Raw genomic sequence first — 15,732 nt, forward strand, 5'->3', positions numbered from 1 at the left:
ACCATGGCAGTGTTATTGTAAATTAAATATTTGAAATCAATGGAAATAAAGCTGTGGCTTATTGTTTTTAGAAACATTACTATGATACACGACACAACCCAGCAAGTGTGGGCATTCAGTGAAAATTTAATAGATTTAACCATAGCCCAAGAATACTCAAGTCAGAACATGAACATGTCAAAGAAATGAAACCAAACACCTTGTAATCACTGTTGACTTTGCTTACATGATGGAATATCATACATCTCGCAAGTAATTTTGGCAAAAAGATATTTTGGCTAGAAGTGGGTTACTCATAACCGGACTATATCGGGTTTATAGTTAACCAAGACGCTGAAATGACGGCTATTGCTTGCTGGGATATGTTCACTAAATAATCACATTTATTATTAATATTCTAGCAAGTATAGTTCATTACATTTTGTTTACATTTGCCAAATGAATTTAAAAACAGAATTCAATTAATGTGCAGTCCTAGGTATGAATATAGAGTGCAAAAAAAGTTTTCAAGACATACCAGTTTTTATGATATGTACTTCCAAGTTTTGGCTTAATATTTTTAAAACGTATTTAAAAAAAATACCATGTGAAGAACTACATTACCCATGAATCCCAAGCAGAAAAGCTGATGTTGCCATGAAAAAGGAAATTGGCTGAAAAATAGACAATACTTTTATATTACGCCCTTGTTTCTGATTTGGTGACATCATTCACAATGGGCCGACTCTGCATTTATTCGCTTGTTTAATAAATGAATCTTTATTTAAAAGATTTTCATATACTTACTTGAAGTTAGTAATGTGTACAAAAGAATAGAAAAAAATACCAGAAATAAGGCCACTATTTTTATAGTTTACTCTATATGGCATCAAAATGTAACTTAACCAATTAGATTTTAGAGTCTGAACTAACACTTTAGAATACTTTTATTATGGAAAAAAATCGAAAAAGTCTGCACACTCTGACAATGGAGGAAAACCAACTTTTATGTTTTAATAAAAAAAAAGCTGTCTTAATTTCTGATAAACATATTTTAATTAAAGTCGCATTTGTTGGTTTTCCTTCATTGTCAGAGTGTACAGACTTTTTAACATCTTTTAACCGATTTGAGTTTTGGTCTATTCACCTCTTTTGGAGTCTTCGGTTATTCTTCAGAATGCCTTCCATAAAATATTTATTTTGCTGTGCCTCTATTAATATGGTGGAGACTTTAAACTTATAGCTCTAGAAACATCATCCAAAAGAGCAAAAGGAGACAGAATGACTTAAAAGAATGAAGAAAGACAGAGACTGCTGATGCTCATCCTAAATGACAAACCATAGTCAGAATTACACCACGGTAAAGCCCTCACATCCTCGCTGTCAAGCCACATCTAATCCCATAATGGCCGCCGACCTCCTGATAAACAAGCACATGTGAGGCAGAGGGTCAGGGATCCACCTCGCTCATCCTAACTCTGAGTCTATCCAATAATTTATCACTCCCTCACTCGCTTATCTTATCCTGTGAATGAACAGGCTCACTGTTCGACCACCACTCGGGTCATAAAGGTGTAGTGCGTGGCCAGCTGGTCTGGTGAAGGGAGCAGCTCCAGGTGTTATCAAGAATCAGATGTAGCTTTTCTCTTGTGTGAGTTGCTCCTGAACATGCCATAGACATTGAGGGGGACAAATCCCCCCAAATAATTAGAAATGGCCCAATTTGTTAATTTTTTTGTTACAATTGTTACACAGTTACATTTTTAATCTGGTCTGCCTCAGGTCTAACGGCGCTCGTCAATGTCAAAATGATTGAGATGGCCAATCAAATCAAAGTAGGCGGGGTTTACGATCTCTTTTGGCTCGTTCACAGTCTTCACAAAGACAAGCGCACAAAAGAAAATGCACACAAACGTGTCCATGCTCTTAATATACAATCATTGAACATCATAAAAAAAACTATATGAGTGCGGATTAGAACCTGTAACCTTTGACACGGTTTACAAAACTTCTACCCCCAGACCACCGAGGAATTCGAATGTTAACAGCGGATCTATGTATTTATTCACTAACGATATATTTGACGCAAATTAATGCAAATATTATTTGCAAATAGTCCCAAAGTTATTATTTCCCAACTAGAATTAGACCTAGAACTTCATTCACTGTTCTGTTTCTTAATGCTTTACAAAAATAAAAATGAACGTGGAAACCAGGATAAACATGGTATTGTGGCAGAAATAGTCAAATACTTTTACATTATTCTCAGGGTTCGTACTAGCCTGGATGCCAGCCGAACTTAGCCCCGCCCACAACATTTGAGGTCGGGAAGTGAGGTGAGGGGGGTGAATTTTTTATAACTCATTCGTTTACATTATATAAAGCCTTAAAGTTCTGCATAATTAAGGGCGTGGCCACTTTGAGTGACAGGTGGATAGCCATTTATCGGCTGTCTATAGAGACAGAGCGACACGCGTCATAATCTGAAGACCACGCCCACCGGGGGGGGAAACAATCAAACCGTCTCCATTGACTTTGCATTGCGGGAGGCTGCCTCCTTGTCATTTCGGACTTATTACAAAAAACTGAACAATGTATAAAAGCTGATATGTGACAAAGTGAACTGCAAACAAGCTAAACAAAACCCAGAGGCAAAAACCCAGACATTTTTATAAGCTGTTGACCCAAAAAACGAGCGTTTAAGGACAAAAAAGTGGATTCAGGCCATTGAGACAGAGCTCTACAGGTCATATTACACTGAGAACTACGGCGACTAGAGGGGAATGTAATCAACGACAGGAAATATCATATATAAAACGGACATTTGGATATTTGACTTAACAGTGACAAAATGTTTACTGCACACATACACATACTGAGACAAACTGAGTGTCAGGATCCCCAAATTTACCCATTCATCCTGCTGAAGCGTCACTTCGTATTGCCTGTATCCACTTTTATCTTCTTAAACGCTCGTTTTTTTGGGTCGACAGCTTATAAAAACTTATTTCTGTGTTTTTTAGCTTGTTTGCTGTACACCTTGTCACATGTCAGCTTTTATACATTGTTCTGTTTTTTGTTATAAGTCCGAAATGACAATGAGGCAGCCTCCTGCAATGCAAAGTCAATGGAGAGCGTTGGATTGTTTTCCCCCCCGGTGTGGGCGTGGCCTAAATACACTCTGTCTCTATTAGTCATTGCGTCACCTCAGCTCCACCCACGTCCCGCCTCTTTGCCCATTTTTGTTATTCGTGAGTGACGCGACATGGCAACAGCCAGCTCGTCCCTACTTTACGCTTCAAAACTGCTCTTCAGAATCCTATGGGTGACGTCACGTATTTTATTACAGTCTATGGTCTGGACTTGATCCATTGTGGAGCAACTATGCTCAAACCAGAGCAGTTTGGACCAATCAAATTGTTAGGGCGGGCTTTATATGATGATGGACAGATAATCAACAGCAACGTAATCATCCACGTCACCAAAGAGCGCTTGGGTTGAATTCATTCTAATCCTAAACGGAGAACTTGTTCGTATATGCATTCACCTTCTTGAGTTCTGTTGACAACTATGCGTAGCTCAACATACGTCACTTACTCCGTTGCTCTGATTGGTTGTAGGTCCATCCAATTGAGTGCAGGCATTTTCTTTCCTGGTTCGGTTGAAACACACCCCATAATCACAGCCCAATGGAACAGTATCAGACTCATATTCATGACTAGAATCTGAGTATGACGACGTCAGGCTATGTTCGTACAACCTTTTGAGAGTGAAAGTGCTTCATACTTTTTTCAAGCACTTCAAAGCTCTAAATATTATACAATTTTAATGTTACTTCTAATGTGATGATTTGTAAAACTAAAAGTTTAAAGATGTAGGAAAACTAACACTTCGTAGCAAACAAACACTTTAAAAAAATGCATGAAATTACCACTATAACCAGTAGATGGCGGCAGAGGAGCACTTACTGACTTATTAGCCCTTTCCACTCCTTAAAGGGTTAGTTCACCCAAAAATGAAAATTATGTCATTAATTACTCACCCTCATGTCGTTCGACACCCGTAAGACCTCCGTTCATCTTCGGAACACAAATGAAGATATTTTTGTTGAAAGCTGATGGCTGAGAAAGGCTTCAGACAGGCCTCCATTGGCATTCAGTACATTCACACTCCCAAGACCCATAAAAGGCACTTAAAACGTCGTTACAAAGTCCATCTCACCACAGTGGCTCTAAAATAATTTTACGATGCGACGACAATAGTTTTTGTGCGCAAAAAAAAATCAAAATAACGCCTTTGTCCAACTTGTTCTTGTCTTCCGTGTATGCCTCCACGACGCATGCACGAGAATATGACGTAGATCCGGCGTTCGGACACATGACCCAGAAGCGATTTGTTTACAAGCAGAGGAAGACGCGCGTATCTAAGCTATTTAATTCTACATTGATCGTGCTTTAGGTCTCGGCGTGGTGCTCAAAATGGGGCTAAAGTGTGCATTTAATGGATTTCCGAACGCTGGATCTACGTCATATTCTCGTGCATGCGTCGTGGAGGCACACACGGAAGACAAGAAGAGGTTGAATAAAGTCGTTATTTTGAACTATTGTCGTCGCTTCGTAAAATTATTGTAGAGTCACTGTGGTGAGATGGACTTTGTAACGACGTTTTAAGTGCCTTTTATGGGTCTTGTGAGTGTAAATGTACTGAATGCCAATGGAGGCCTATCTGAAGCCTTTCTCAGCCATCAGCCATCAGAGGTCTTACGGGTGTCGAACGACATGAGGGTGAGTAATTAATGACAGAATTTTTATTTTTGGGTGAACTAACCCTTTAATATACAGAAAAAAGTAGGAAGTCTCATGAAAAAAAAAAAAATCCCAATTTTTACTTGCATAGAAAGCAAGTAAAGAGCGCTCCTTTTATAATCGGTCAGTATGTAATAAGAGATTAATATGAAAATTAATAAGAGAAGAATATTTAGATTTCCCCTATAAAAATTAGGGCTTTGCACATTATTGTTGTTATTAAAAGTTAATTTGATCTACATCTCAATTTAAACTCAGTACTTTACTGTCAAACTTCCAATAAACAAACATGTAATATTATTAGTAACTGCACTTATTAATGCAAAACATTTAGATTTTATGATTAAATTAACTTTATGATTAAAATTTCCCCCAGCACCACCATCTGTAGAAGTTAGTGGCACCGGTGCTACTGCTCTCAAGTGTTAGTCTGGACTTGAGCCCTGCTTATGCTCTTTAAGGCTGCATTTATTTGATGAAAAATACAGTAAAAACATTAAGCTGACTAGCTGAAGATATTATTGTAGCTATACCCATTAATAGACACTTCCAGCACACTGCTACAACAACCAGAATGAAATGACCCTTCACGATAGGATAGATAGAGCCTTACAATGAACTCTGTTAGAGAGAAGTTTATCTGTACAATAAAATACCTTACTCACCTGTGGAATAATAAAAACGCCATCTCTGCCTCGCTTTTACAATATTTCAATCCCTCAGTTCTCACCATCTCCGAAATGCCAAACCAATGTTGATTCTTGTTTTATTACGAGCTCTGTCGCGTTCTCTCATTGCCAGCAGACTCTCCTCTGTTCGGTGTTAAAAAAAAAAAAAAAAAAGTTCAAGATTTAGCGTGCTCCATGTCAACCTTTCTTGCTTGCTATAACAACTAGCCTATGCCACTCCCACACCATACACATAGCAAAGTAGCTGCTTTTAGTAAACTTTTCTAAAGATATCAATTCACAATTGCCAGGAAACAATCCGAACTGTGAGATAAAAGTCGCAATTACCCTTTAAATTTTTTAATTCCGTGGTGGAAACAAGCTTCCAGTCTTCAGTGTCACAATGAAATCATTCTAATATGCGGAGTTGGTGCTCAATAACAGTTGCGCTGCTCAATATTTTATGGAAACTGTTACAGTTTTTCAGCATTCTTGAGAAGTGTTTTGCTGCAGCCTGCGGTGGACATTCAACCCGGCCCACATCCAAGTTTGACGTCAGAAGCCACGGTCATGTACAAATACGTCAAACCAATTCAGTGGTCATGTCAATCACAGTACTGATTGCCTACACCAAAACTGATAAAAAACCTACCTAGGAATTGCACATTTTGCACTTCCTCATTAACTTTGAAACAGGAAGAAACATCGAGAAGACTTCACCCTCACACCTAATTCTTTTTCATTTACTTCTTATATTTCTCTTTTTATGACAGACCGTACTGAAACCCGACTAAAGCCTACCCTTACGCCTGAAACCCACTCAAAACCTACCCTTAAGCCTAAAGACCCTTTCAATCGGAAACCTACATGCAACAACTCAGGTTTATGGGGCGAAACGGGGAGTCACAAGGTGACGTTTTGGATTTGGGCGGGGTTGGATGTCCACCGCAGGATACAGCAAGCCCTATAGGAATTTTTTAACCTCTTAATGTGCGTTCACACCGCCGCCGGCGAGAGGGCCAAGATTTCGCTCTGGCCGTCCTGCAAACGATGCTGTATAAAGATTTCGAATGCTTGGTCTTTTTTTAAACTTTATTTAAAGGGGCCAAAGCAAACAATCATGTTGATCGGCATATGTGCTGACTGACCACAAGTAGGGTATAACCGTATAAATTAGCCTCATGAAATCATTTAAATGTGAAAGTAAAAAAAAAAAAAGAGATAGATGGAAAGAACTTGACTTAACCTGGTTGAAGTGCAGCATTAATGCAATTTGTCAAATCGGTGATGTTTTGAGCAAATGAATTGTATTCCCGCTGAAAAACAAGCGTTCTAGAGCAAATTTGTTGCCTATAATAGTGTTGCGCGCCTTCTTATCAAACCGGCCACCACAATGATCAACCTCTCCTCTCCTAATTTTGCTTGGGAACTAATGTGGTCGGAACGAAAGTTTACAGGACAGCGTTCTCTCTGGAATCGTCTCAAGCGGAGCACTTCTACATTCCGATTGATTGCTGCCGAACTGCGTCATAGCTCATTACCAAAAAGTTGACCTAATTTCAACTCTCCTAGACGTCCAAATCATCCAAGACGCGGCGCGCCACTTTAACGCTCTCGCCATCGGCGGTGTTATCGCACAGTTAAACTCTGCAGACCCTGTACTGGGTCCGGAATGACATCATCAAGTATATACTTTAAATTTTAAATGTCTGTGGAGGAGCTCTGACCTCATATGTGGTGCCATTTGAAAGCTTAGAATGTCAACTTTCTGAAGACATGCATCACTTCGGCAGTTGTTTTACACAAAGTAACTTATTTACACTAAATTACTCATGGATTTGGCCTACACAAATTGAAAAGCTTCCTATACCCACATACAGTGGTCTAAATGCAAAATTTTGGTGTCGTTTTACAGGAAACCCTTCGAAGTTACATCAAACACTGCTAAAAGTGATAAACATTTAAGTATACGGTATGTTGTCTGAGCTGTAATAACAGCCCCCCCCCCCCCCCCCCCAAAAAAAGCAATATTCCTCCCTTCAGATCCATTTGAATAAATATTGAATACAACATGATACAGATAAAATTATTTTTTTCCAGTATTTTCTGGAATCTGGTGGAAATAGCCAAAACTGTCTGCAGGGTGCTAGAGCACACAGGGCCTGAGTTACACACTTTCAAAACTGAATTTATAACCAAAAAAAAAATAAAAAAGCGCCTCTTTTTAGGGGGGTTATTACAGCTCAGACAACATATACTTACAAGTTTATCACTTTTAGCAGTGTGTAACTTCAAAGGGTTTCCTTTAAAATTACACCAAAATTGTGTATTTATACCACTGTATATGGTATGGGAAGCTTTTCAATTTGGGTAGGCAAAATTCAGGCGGAAATCCCAAAAATGGTCCCAGAGCATAAGTGGTTAATGAATAAAAAGTTCAAAAGAACAACATTTATTTGAAATAGAAATCTTTTGTAACAATATAAATGTCTCCACTGTCACTTTTGATCAATTTAATGCATCAAAAAATCTTACTGAATGATATATACAATATATATATAATAAAACATATAATATAGACCTTACTTTACCTTTACCGTAGGCCTAAAACTTCACTTACATTCTATATTAAATGCGAAGGAGCTTTTGTTTATTTTGGAAAATCACAAAAGGTTGTCTTTTATGGGAAAGGTACTGGATGGATGGAATCACTTTAAGCTTTCCAAGAAGGCTTTTTGAATACTCGCTTTGAGAAAGATGGAGCAAAAATTGAAAAAGACTGCCGTGCATCAACACGCGCTTTATTTTGGAGACATTCTTCAACCGCTGCATGTCTACATCTAATTAACGCTCCTTTTGAGAGTTCTGATGGGCCTGAGATGCCCCTAAAACTTCAAGACTAAAGACTGGAGTCAAACTTTTATCAGCGTTTGGAAGGATCACAGACAAGAGAGTTCAGTGAGAGTGTGAGTTTCTTTCATCTTGTGGTATCAGAGCCAAAAACCAGGCTGCTGATTAGCCGTTTTTTTTTTTTACAGTCATCCGAGGGAAAAATGAAGGTGCACACATACAGAGAGAATGAGAAACTGAGATAAAAACAGGACTCATAGGCTTTGTCTATCATTTGTTTTGTCCCCAAACCCATTATGTCCCCTGGCCAACAACTATCAAACACAAGACTGCTAGTCATTGGTCATTTCAAGCTGTTGCGTTGCTAAAGTTTCATTCCTCCGCCCCCATTTGAAGATCTCCATTTCAAGACCAATTATTCTTTCGATTTAAGTGGCGAGTAGAAACGCACCCAGAGTCCATTGGAAGTGGACTGTGCCGGAGTTACACAAAGCAGCCACCTCGCCTTCAAAGGGCACTCTGACCAAATCTAGGACAGAGATTAAGCGCTGTCTCTGTGAGATATAGCGGGACTTTTCGGCATGAGTAATAGGGTGGAGAAGCTCGCTGATTTACGCAGCACTGGGGCCCAAGCAAATTGTTTAAGATGGAAAAGGCTAGACGGCCACGACTTGGGCTCCAGATAAAGATAAAATATCAGCAGATAGCTGTACATTTTCATGGGTGTTTTAATATAGAGTATGTACGGTTGAAGGAAGGCCTTTGTTCAATGAAACAAAATGTGGGGTTTTTTTTAGATCCAAGAATCTGAGTGAATTTTAATGTGGCTAAGAATTTTCATGTATTAATCGCTGTTTTATTGGCAATGTGTGAACAGCTTGGAAACTTAAAAACGAGACCTTCCTAACTTCATATTGTATGTTGCCTATGAAGCCTGCATGATTTTTGTGTAAAGAACTCAAAAGAATGTGACGTTTAAGCGCACTATCGAGAGCCTCTCTTCCGTTCAATGACACATGTAATGAATACTTATACAATGTTCAGGATAATGCCAATCGAAAGAGACATTCTGTACTGTAAAAGTCAATCAGTCAATGTGTCAAAGTATTAATTCAAACTCTCTCACAAACTATCTATAGCCTATACCCAGCAAACACAGAACGTTTCCCTAACATTAGCATTTGGTTCCCATTTGGTTATTTTTTGAGAACCAAATAATAACGTTCAAGTAACGTTCTTTTTAGGTTCGATTTTTTTTTGCAACCATAAAATAACGTTCCCAGAATGTTGCAGGGAGGTTATTTTTAAATAACCTAAAAGTTAACAGAATGTTCCCTAATGGTTACTTTTAGATTATTTTGCAAACATAAAATAATGTTCCCTGAATTTAAAAGTATTTAAAATAACCACACCACAATTTATATATTTGTAGGTTCTTATTTTGCAACCATAAAATTACGTTCCCAGAATGTTACAGGGTAATTCTTTTTTAATAACCAAAAAATAAATTATACTCAACATTCCCTAATGGTTATTTTTAAGTTATCATTTTGCAATCATAAAATAATGTTCCCAGAACGTTGCAGGGAGGTTATTTTAAAATAACCTAAAAATAACTTATACAGAACGTTCCCTAATGGTTATTGTTATTTGGTGCTGAAGAAATGTAAAATGTGTGAGCCCTGTGAAATATAGTAATATAGAAATATATCTGACATATTAATGGACAAATTTAATCTTCCATATGATGGTTGATGTGCTCGGATTATTTTAATTAATTACACAATAAATAAAAACAAGATATAGTTTGAATAATATTGATTACAGGCGTCCATACATACATCTTCCATAAGTGCTGGATGATTACTGACATACAGCTGGGTAGGCTATCGCATTAAAGAGGTTAGACGAACTTTAAATTAACGTTAGGATAACGTTATACAAACCAAAAACTACAAACCTTAAAAAGAACATTCTGGAAACCAAACATTGTTAGCAGGGTAACGTTAGCTAGCCTAAAAAATATACTTTATAATCAAACTATCAAGTCAACAGTGTAATAATTACCTCATCTGTCGACATGATGCCGATGAATGAATGATGCCTGCTTCAAACATTTCCACATTGCAATGTTCAGATGCTTTCTTAAATTGTTTTCTCACCTCAGTCGTTTTTGTTGTGAGTTTATTGCTATTGAAAAGCGTGCAGCACATATGTTTATCTAAACGGCTCTCTCAGCATCGTGGACGGCGTCGAAATTATCCTTGATGGTTTAGCAAAGGTATTTCTAACTTCTTTTTACTTCTAAGCAAAGAACGAAAATAACTTTGCCGTTATGGGGCCTTGAATCACGTTCACGTTACATGTTCACGAGTTGCTGGCTGCAGTTCACTTAACAGCCACCAGTGTCGCTAATAACAAGAATAGTGAGGGAAAACTGAACCTGTTTGTCCCTCATACTGTATATCATATCTGAAGAGATATCACTTACTTTGCTAAATAAAAATATACAGCCAAATGAATTTATTATAAATTACCTGCAGATTTATATAATAAAGTCCACAATCAAAATGAGAAAAAGTGATCATTTTAAAATTTACTCTGCAAAATGGATTTTAAATAGATTTTCTCTATTTAAAATGTTTCAACCCAGAGCTGAATTGGAGCGTCACATTTCAGAAAGTTAATGCCAAGAGTTTAATTTTTTTTTTTTTACAAAAAACAATGACTGTCGGTAACAGATATATACGACAAACATACAAATAAAGCTCATTTAAAAACAAAAAAACAAAACTTTCCATCCAAATACGTTTCACATTTCTTTTCTGTTACTTATGTGAGTCACATTTCCCATTCAACAGAATTCTGCCTAGATTTTAATAGTTTTGGTGTTTTGGCTGAGGATTGAAACTAATATTTACAACTTGACCACAATCGCTCAGCCACATAACCAGTGTGACCTACTCATAAATTAACTGGTAAGGTCAAAAAGAGTGGATTTTTACAAACAGCACGGATGAGCACTTCAGTGGAAAGAGTTTTACAATTCCAGATACAACATGTTGAGGACGGATAGTTTGAAGAGTTTTACAAGGCGAAAACAACTGTTATTACTTTTTAATTTACAACAAACATAATAAATTAGTCTACTTAATTGTTAGATACATAATATTTCACATCCCAAATCTCAAAATCTTATTAAAAGACATAAGGTTTCCTCACTGGAAACAGATGCTTGTACATTGACACCACTGTAGTGTTGTATAAGGGCCTGTCATGAGCTGCCTCAAGGGGGCGCTGCACGTGCAGATAAAGAGTAGTTTTGCCTTGTCTTGCAACTCCATGACCTGAACTATTATAAAGGAAAGCAGACTATTACTTTTCCTTAAACAAGCTGCAGTTTATGCTTTAGGACGGGGCCGCACCAGCACTCAGGAGGAGCCACTGGCAATGGGACGAGGCTCAGATGGCCAGTTGCAGCTTTGTCAGATTCCTCTGGTGCATATTGTGGTGCCGGACAAGCTCATCAGACCTGGCAAACTTCTTCTGACAGTTTGGCCATCTGCAGTTGAAGGGTTTCTCACCTGAGAGAGAGAGAAAAAGATACAGACATTAGGATGGAATCGAAGGTAAAAGTAGAGAGCAATAAAGAATATCAGCATTATTAAATAATATTGAGGTCACCTAAAAACACACTGGTGTGTTATATTTCTCTAAAAAAAATGAATATAAATTTTATATAAATTAAAACAAATTAATATAAATTTGGCTTAATGCAAACGCAACTAACCATATAATCATGTATTGGATAAATGATAAAATAAAACATAAAATTTCAACAATTTAGAAAACATTAATTATTTATCTTTTTGTTTGTTGGTTGGTTGAAAATTGGTTGAAATTTATCAGCCACTTGATAACATGGCTGTCCAAAAACATAAAAATTATTTTTTTTTAAATTCAGAAATAAAAATTTTCCTACACAGCCTTTAGTTATAGCATATTGTTGGGCATGTGCTATTTATGATAATGTCTTATTTTTAGGACTTTTTTTACGCTGCACAACCTCTCCATTAATTCATGCATGTACTAATTTAATGCTTATATATTTTAAAACATTGAATCACTATCGAATCATGATTCATTCGATTCTTAGCATTTTAATTCAATTATTGACTGCAAAAAAAATTATTCACGATTCAAAAAATATGTTTCAAGATTGACGCATTTGCATCGTCAAGATTTGTAACCGAGTGAATCATTGCACCACTATTGTTTTGTGATCTACTATATATATATATTTCTATATATTATTTTGTTTGTTTTAATTATGTAATATTTTTATCCATTATAATTATGCCATATGTTTATGATCTAAATAGTCACAATTTTTATATACATTTTTGTTTTGAACTGTCTATGCATTTAATAATTCTAAATTTAGAATTTACATCTGACTAAAAAGTTGAGTAATTATTATTATTAAAATAAGTAAGTCACTTGTGAATACTACAGTTGGTGGTTATGCAAAAGACAATGTAAAAGCATCCCATACTATGTCCCTTTAGGGGCTCCGTAGTTCAGAACCACTGCAATTCAGTCAAAGCAACTGCTTTTTCACTTTCGAATACAAACTGAAAACATAAAGCTAAAGAAAGGTGACCTCTGAAAGTTCAACAATTCATCAAAGAGTGGAAAGAGAGGAGCAAATCATGAAAAAATTAAAAGGTTTACGCACTTGTTTTACCTGTATGTGTCCGGGTGTGGGTCTTAAGGTGGTCTGACCGTGAGAACTTTCTCTGACAGGTTTCGCACTGGAATGGCTTAACGCCTACACACACACAGGAACATACAAGCGTGGTCACACTCACACACACAATGAGAGAACGAGTACAGCCTAAGTAGAGAGGCCATGCCAAAATGTGTCAGAGTGAAAAAAACCTCTTGTATCAACGTCTAAAACTGTGAGTCCAGCCAGATAGCAATACATCGGCAAACACTTGCGCTAAATGTGCCTGATTGAGGAACTCATAAAACTTTTCACATACTTGGAACGTGAGTGAAAATGTAAACACTTAGCCGACCTCAAGTCGACGACTGCAGACTGTGTTATCACACTTTTTTTGTAGAAGATATGAGGAATTAGCATCATTAGCATGATTCTACTTGCATGGCAGTGTCACTATTGGTGAATTCGCATACTAGCATACTAACTCTAATCTGACCATATCCTTCTATGGCACAACTAGAGTTTGGGGATTGTGGGAAATTCCAAAATCAACCCATTTTTCGTCCCTTGCCGAATAGTCTCAAATGCTACCAAGGAAATCCTAGAGGGAAAACAGGATGGCAGAAATAATAAGGGACAAAGGCGCAAACCTGTGTGTCTTCTCTGGTGTCGTTTTAGCTGGTCTGATCTGGAGAACCTGCGACCACAGTCTGTGAAGTCACACTGATAGGGTTTCTCCCCTATGAGTTTAATACAGCCAAACATGTTAATGATAACTGGAGCATTTGTGCTGATGGTATTTAATAACATCTGTGGGTTGTCTTACCTGTGTGTTTACGGCTGTGCATCTGTAAGTGAGAAAGTTTAAAGTATCTTTTGTTACAGCCCGGGTAGGCGCACATGAACGGCCTTTTTTCGTTGGTCTCAGATGAACGCACAATGGCGGGTGTAATGCCCGGTACTCTCCGCACATCCTGTGAGAAAATCGACAACATTCAATTCGTGCTACAGCAAACGCTGCGCACCAAACAAGACATCCAAACCCAGTGCCCATGGGGAAAACCGCTAATGATTAGCATGCCCAATCGGTTCATTACTGCAGAATTAGCTGTGAAATGATCATTCAGATTTACCCATGCTACTGATATGAGCTCTAACTGTGAACGGTTAGTCACGGACGTTAGGCAGACTCTATTTCACTGCTTCACTCCCCCTGTTCCTCCCGTTTCCCTCATTTGCCCACTGCTAAAGCCCATCTGCTCTTAATTAACTAGCGCTTAGCATAATGGCGTTTCCGTACGCTGGCACGGTAATGAATGAATGCTAAGTGTTATTGATAAGTAAATTACTAAAACTGTTCTAGTCTGCTGTAGTGCCAGACTTATATATTGACCTCACGGGGATGATAACACAGCGGGCTAGGCAATACACCTCAGCGGGCTAGCATGCTACGTCTGATTTGTGTGTGACAGTTCAGATTAGCTGATATCTATCTATCTATCTATCTATCTATCTATCTATCTATCTATCTATCTATCTATCTATCTATCTATCTATCTATCTATCTATCTATCTATCTATCTATCTATCTATCTATATTTTCTATCTATCTATCTATCTATCTATCTATCTATCTATCTATCTATCTATCTATCTATCTATCTATCTATCTATCTATCTATCTATCTATCTATCTATCTATCTATATTTTCTTTACATCTATCTATCTATCTATCTATCTATCTATCTATCTATCTATCTATCTATCTATCTATCTATCTATCTATCTATCTATCTATCTATCTATCTATCTATCTATCTATCTATCTAACTATCTATCTATATTTTCTTTACATCTATCTATCTATCTATCTATCTATCTATCTATCTATCTATCTATCTATCTATCTATCTATCTATCTATCTGTCTATCTATCTATCTATCTATCTATCTATCTATCTATCTATCTATCTATCTATCTATCTATCTATCTATCTATCTATCTATCTATCTATCTATCTATCTATCTATCTATCTATCTATCTATCTATCTATCTATCTACAGTATCCATCCATCCATCTATCTAGCCCCCAAGCTGAAGAATTGCCCATCACACATTTATACAATAAGAAAAGAAAGAGTAAACAGAGAAGTGAAGAAATGCATCCCATTCTGAACAAGAGCAGCTCTGGAGTATCTCTTCTTTTACTGCTTTAAGGCCGCTGACAGACATTAATTAAGAGCTAATGATTTATATGCATGAGCAGCAGGCAACTGGAAACTGCAGCTTTACGGCTAATGGACTTTTTTAAGTGATTCCTCTTCGCTTTTCATCCTGAAATGCCTTTCAAATCTCTCAACTATTCTGGCAAGGGCCTGCTTCCTCTCGCATAGTCTTCTCATTGCGTCAGACGGTTTTCTTCAGCACCTTCTTTTTAAATTACATTTGTCTCTTTTTTTATTAGTTATTTAAGGCACTGTATCACACTTCAAAATCTTTTTTTCCTTCTTCTTGGGTTATTCATGACTGTTGTATAATCAAGTTGTATAATCAACCTTTTGATTAAGGGTTGAGTATATAAGTCCATGTGTGTCTTTGTACGCCATGGCCTGACCTTGGCCCAATGTGAGCACATCCCAAGAGCACAAAGAATCTTCATGTGTCCTGGGAGTGAACTCAAGTGTGCCGTGAGTAAGAG

At 37.3% G+C, this 15,732-nt stretch overlaps 1 protein-coding gene across 4 annotated transcripts in view; it reads right to left on the reverse strand.

Moving 5' to 3' along the window:
• Positions 1 to 10,978: 10,978 nt before the first annotated feature.
• The window catches only part of wt1a (WT1 transcription factor a), a 35,733-nt gene continuing 30,979 nt past the window's right edge, over positions 10,979 to 15,732 (reverse strand). For 2 of the 4 annotated variants that reach the window (XM_079809484.1, XM_079809485.1), the window contains 4 exons: positions 13,858 to 14,005; positions 13,682 to 13,771; positions 13,041 to 13,133; positions 10,979 to 11,886 (listed from right to left, as the gene is read on the reverse strand). In XM_079809484.1, coding sequence (XP_079665610.1) covers positions 11,765 to 11,886; positions 13,041 to 13,133; positions 13,682 to 13,771; positions 13,858 to 14,005 — 453 coding nt within the window. In that variant the 3' untranslated portion in view covers positions 10,979 to 11,764. The remainder of the gene's footprint in view (positions 11,887 to 13,040; positions 13,134 to 13,681; positions 13,772 to 13,857; positions 14,006 to 15,732) is intronic. The other 2 variants (XM_079809486.1, XM_079809487.1) reach the window with 1 other exon arrangement.

The sequence above is a fragment of the Gobio gobio genome (assembly GCF_949357685.1).
Source record: "Gobio gobio genome assembly, chromosome: 25".
Lineage (NCBI taxonomy): Eukaryota > Metazoa > Chordata > Actinopteri > Cypriniformes > Gobionidae > Gobio > Gobio gobio.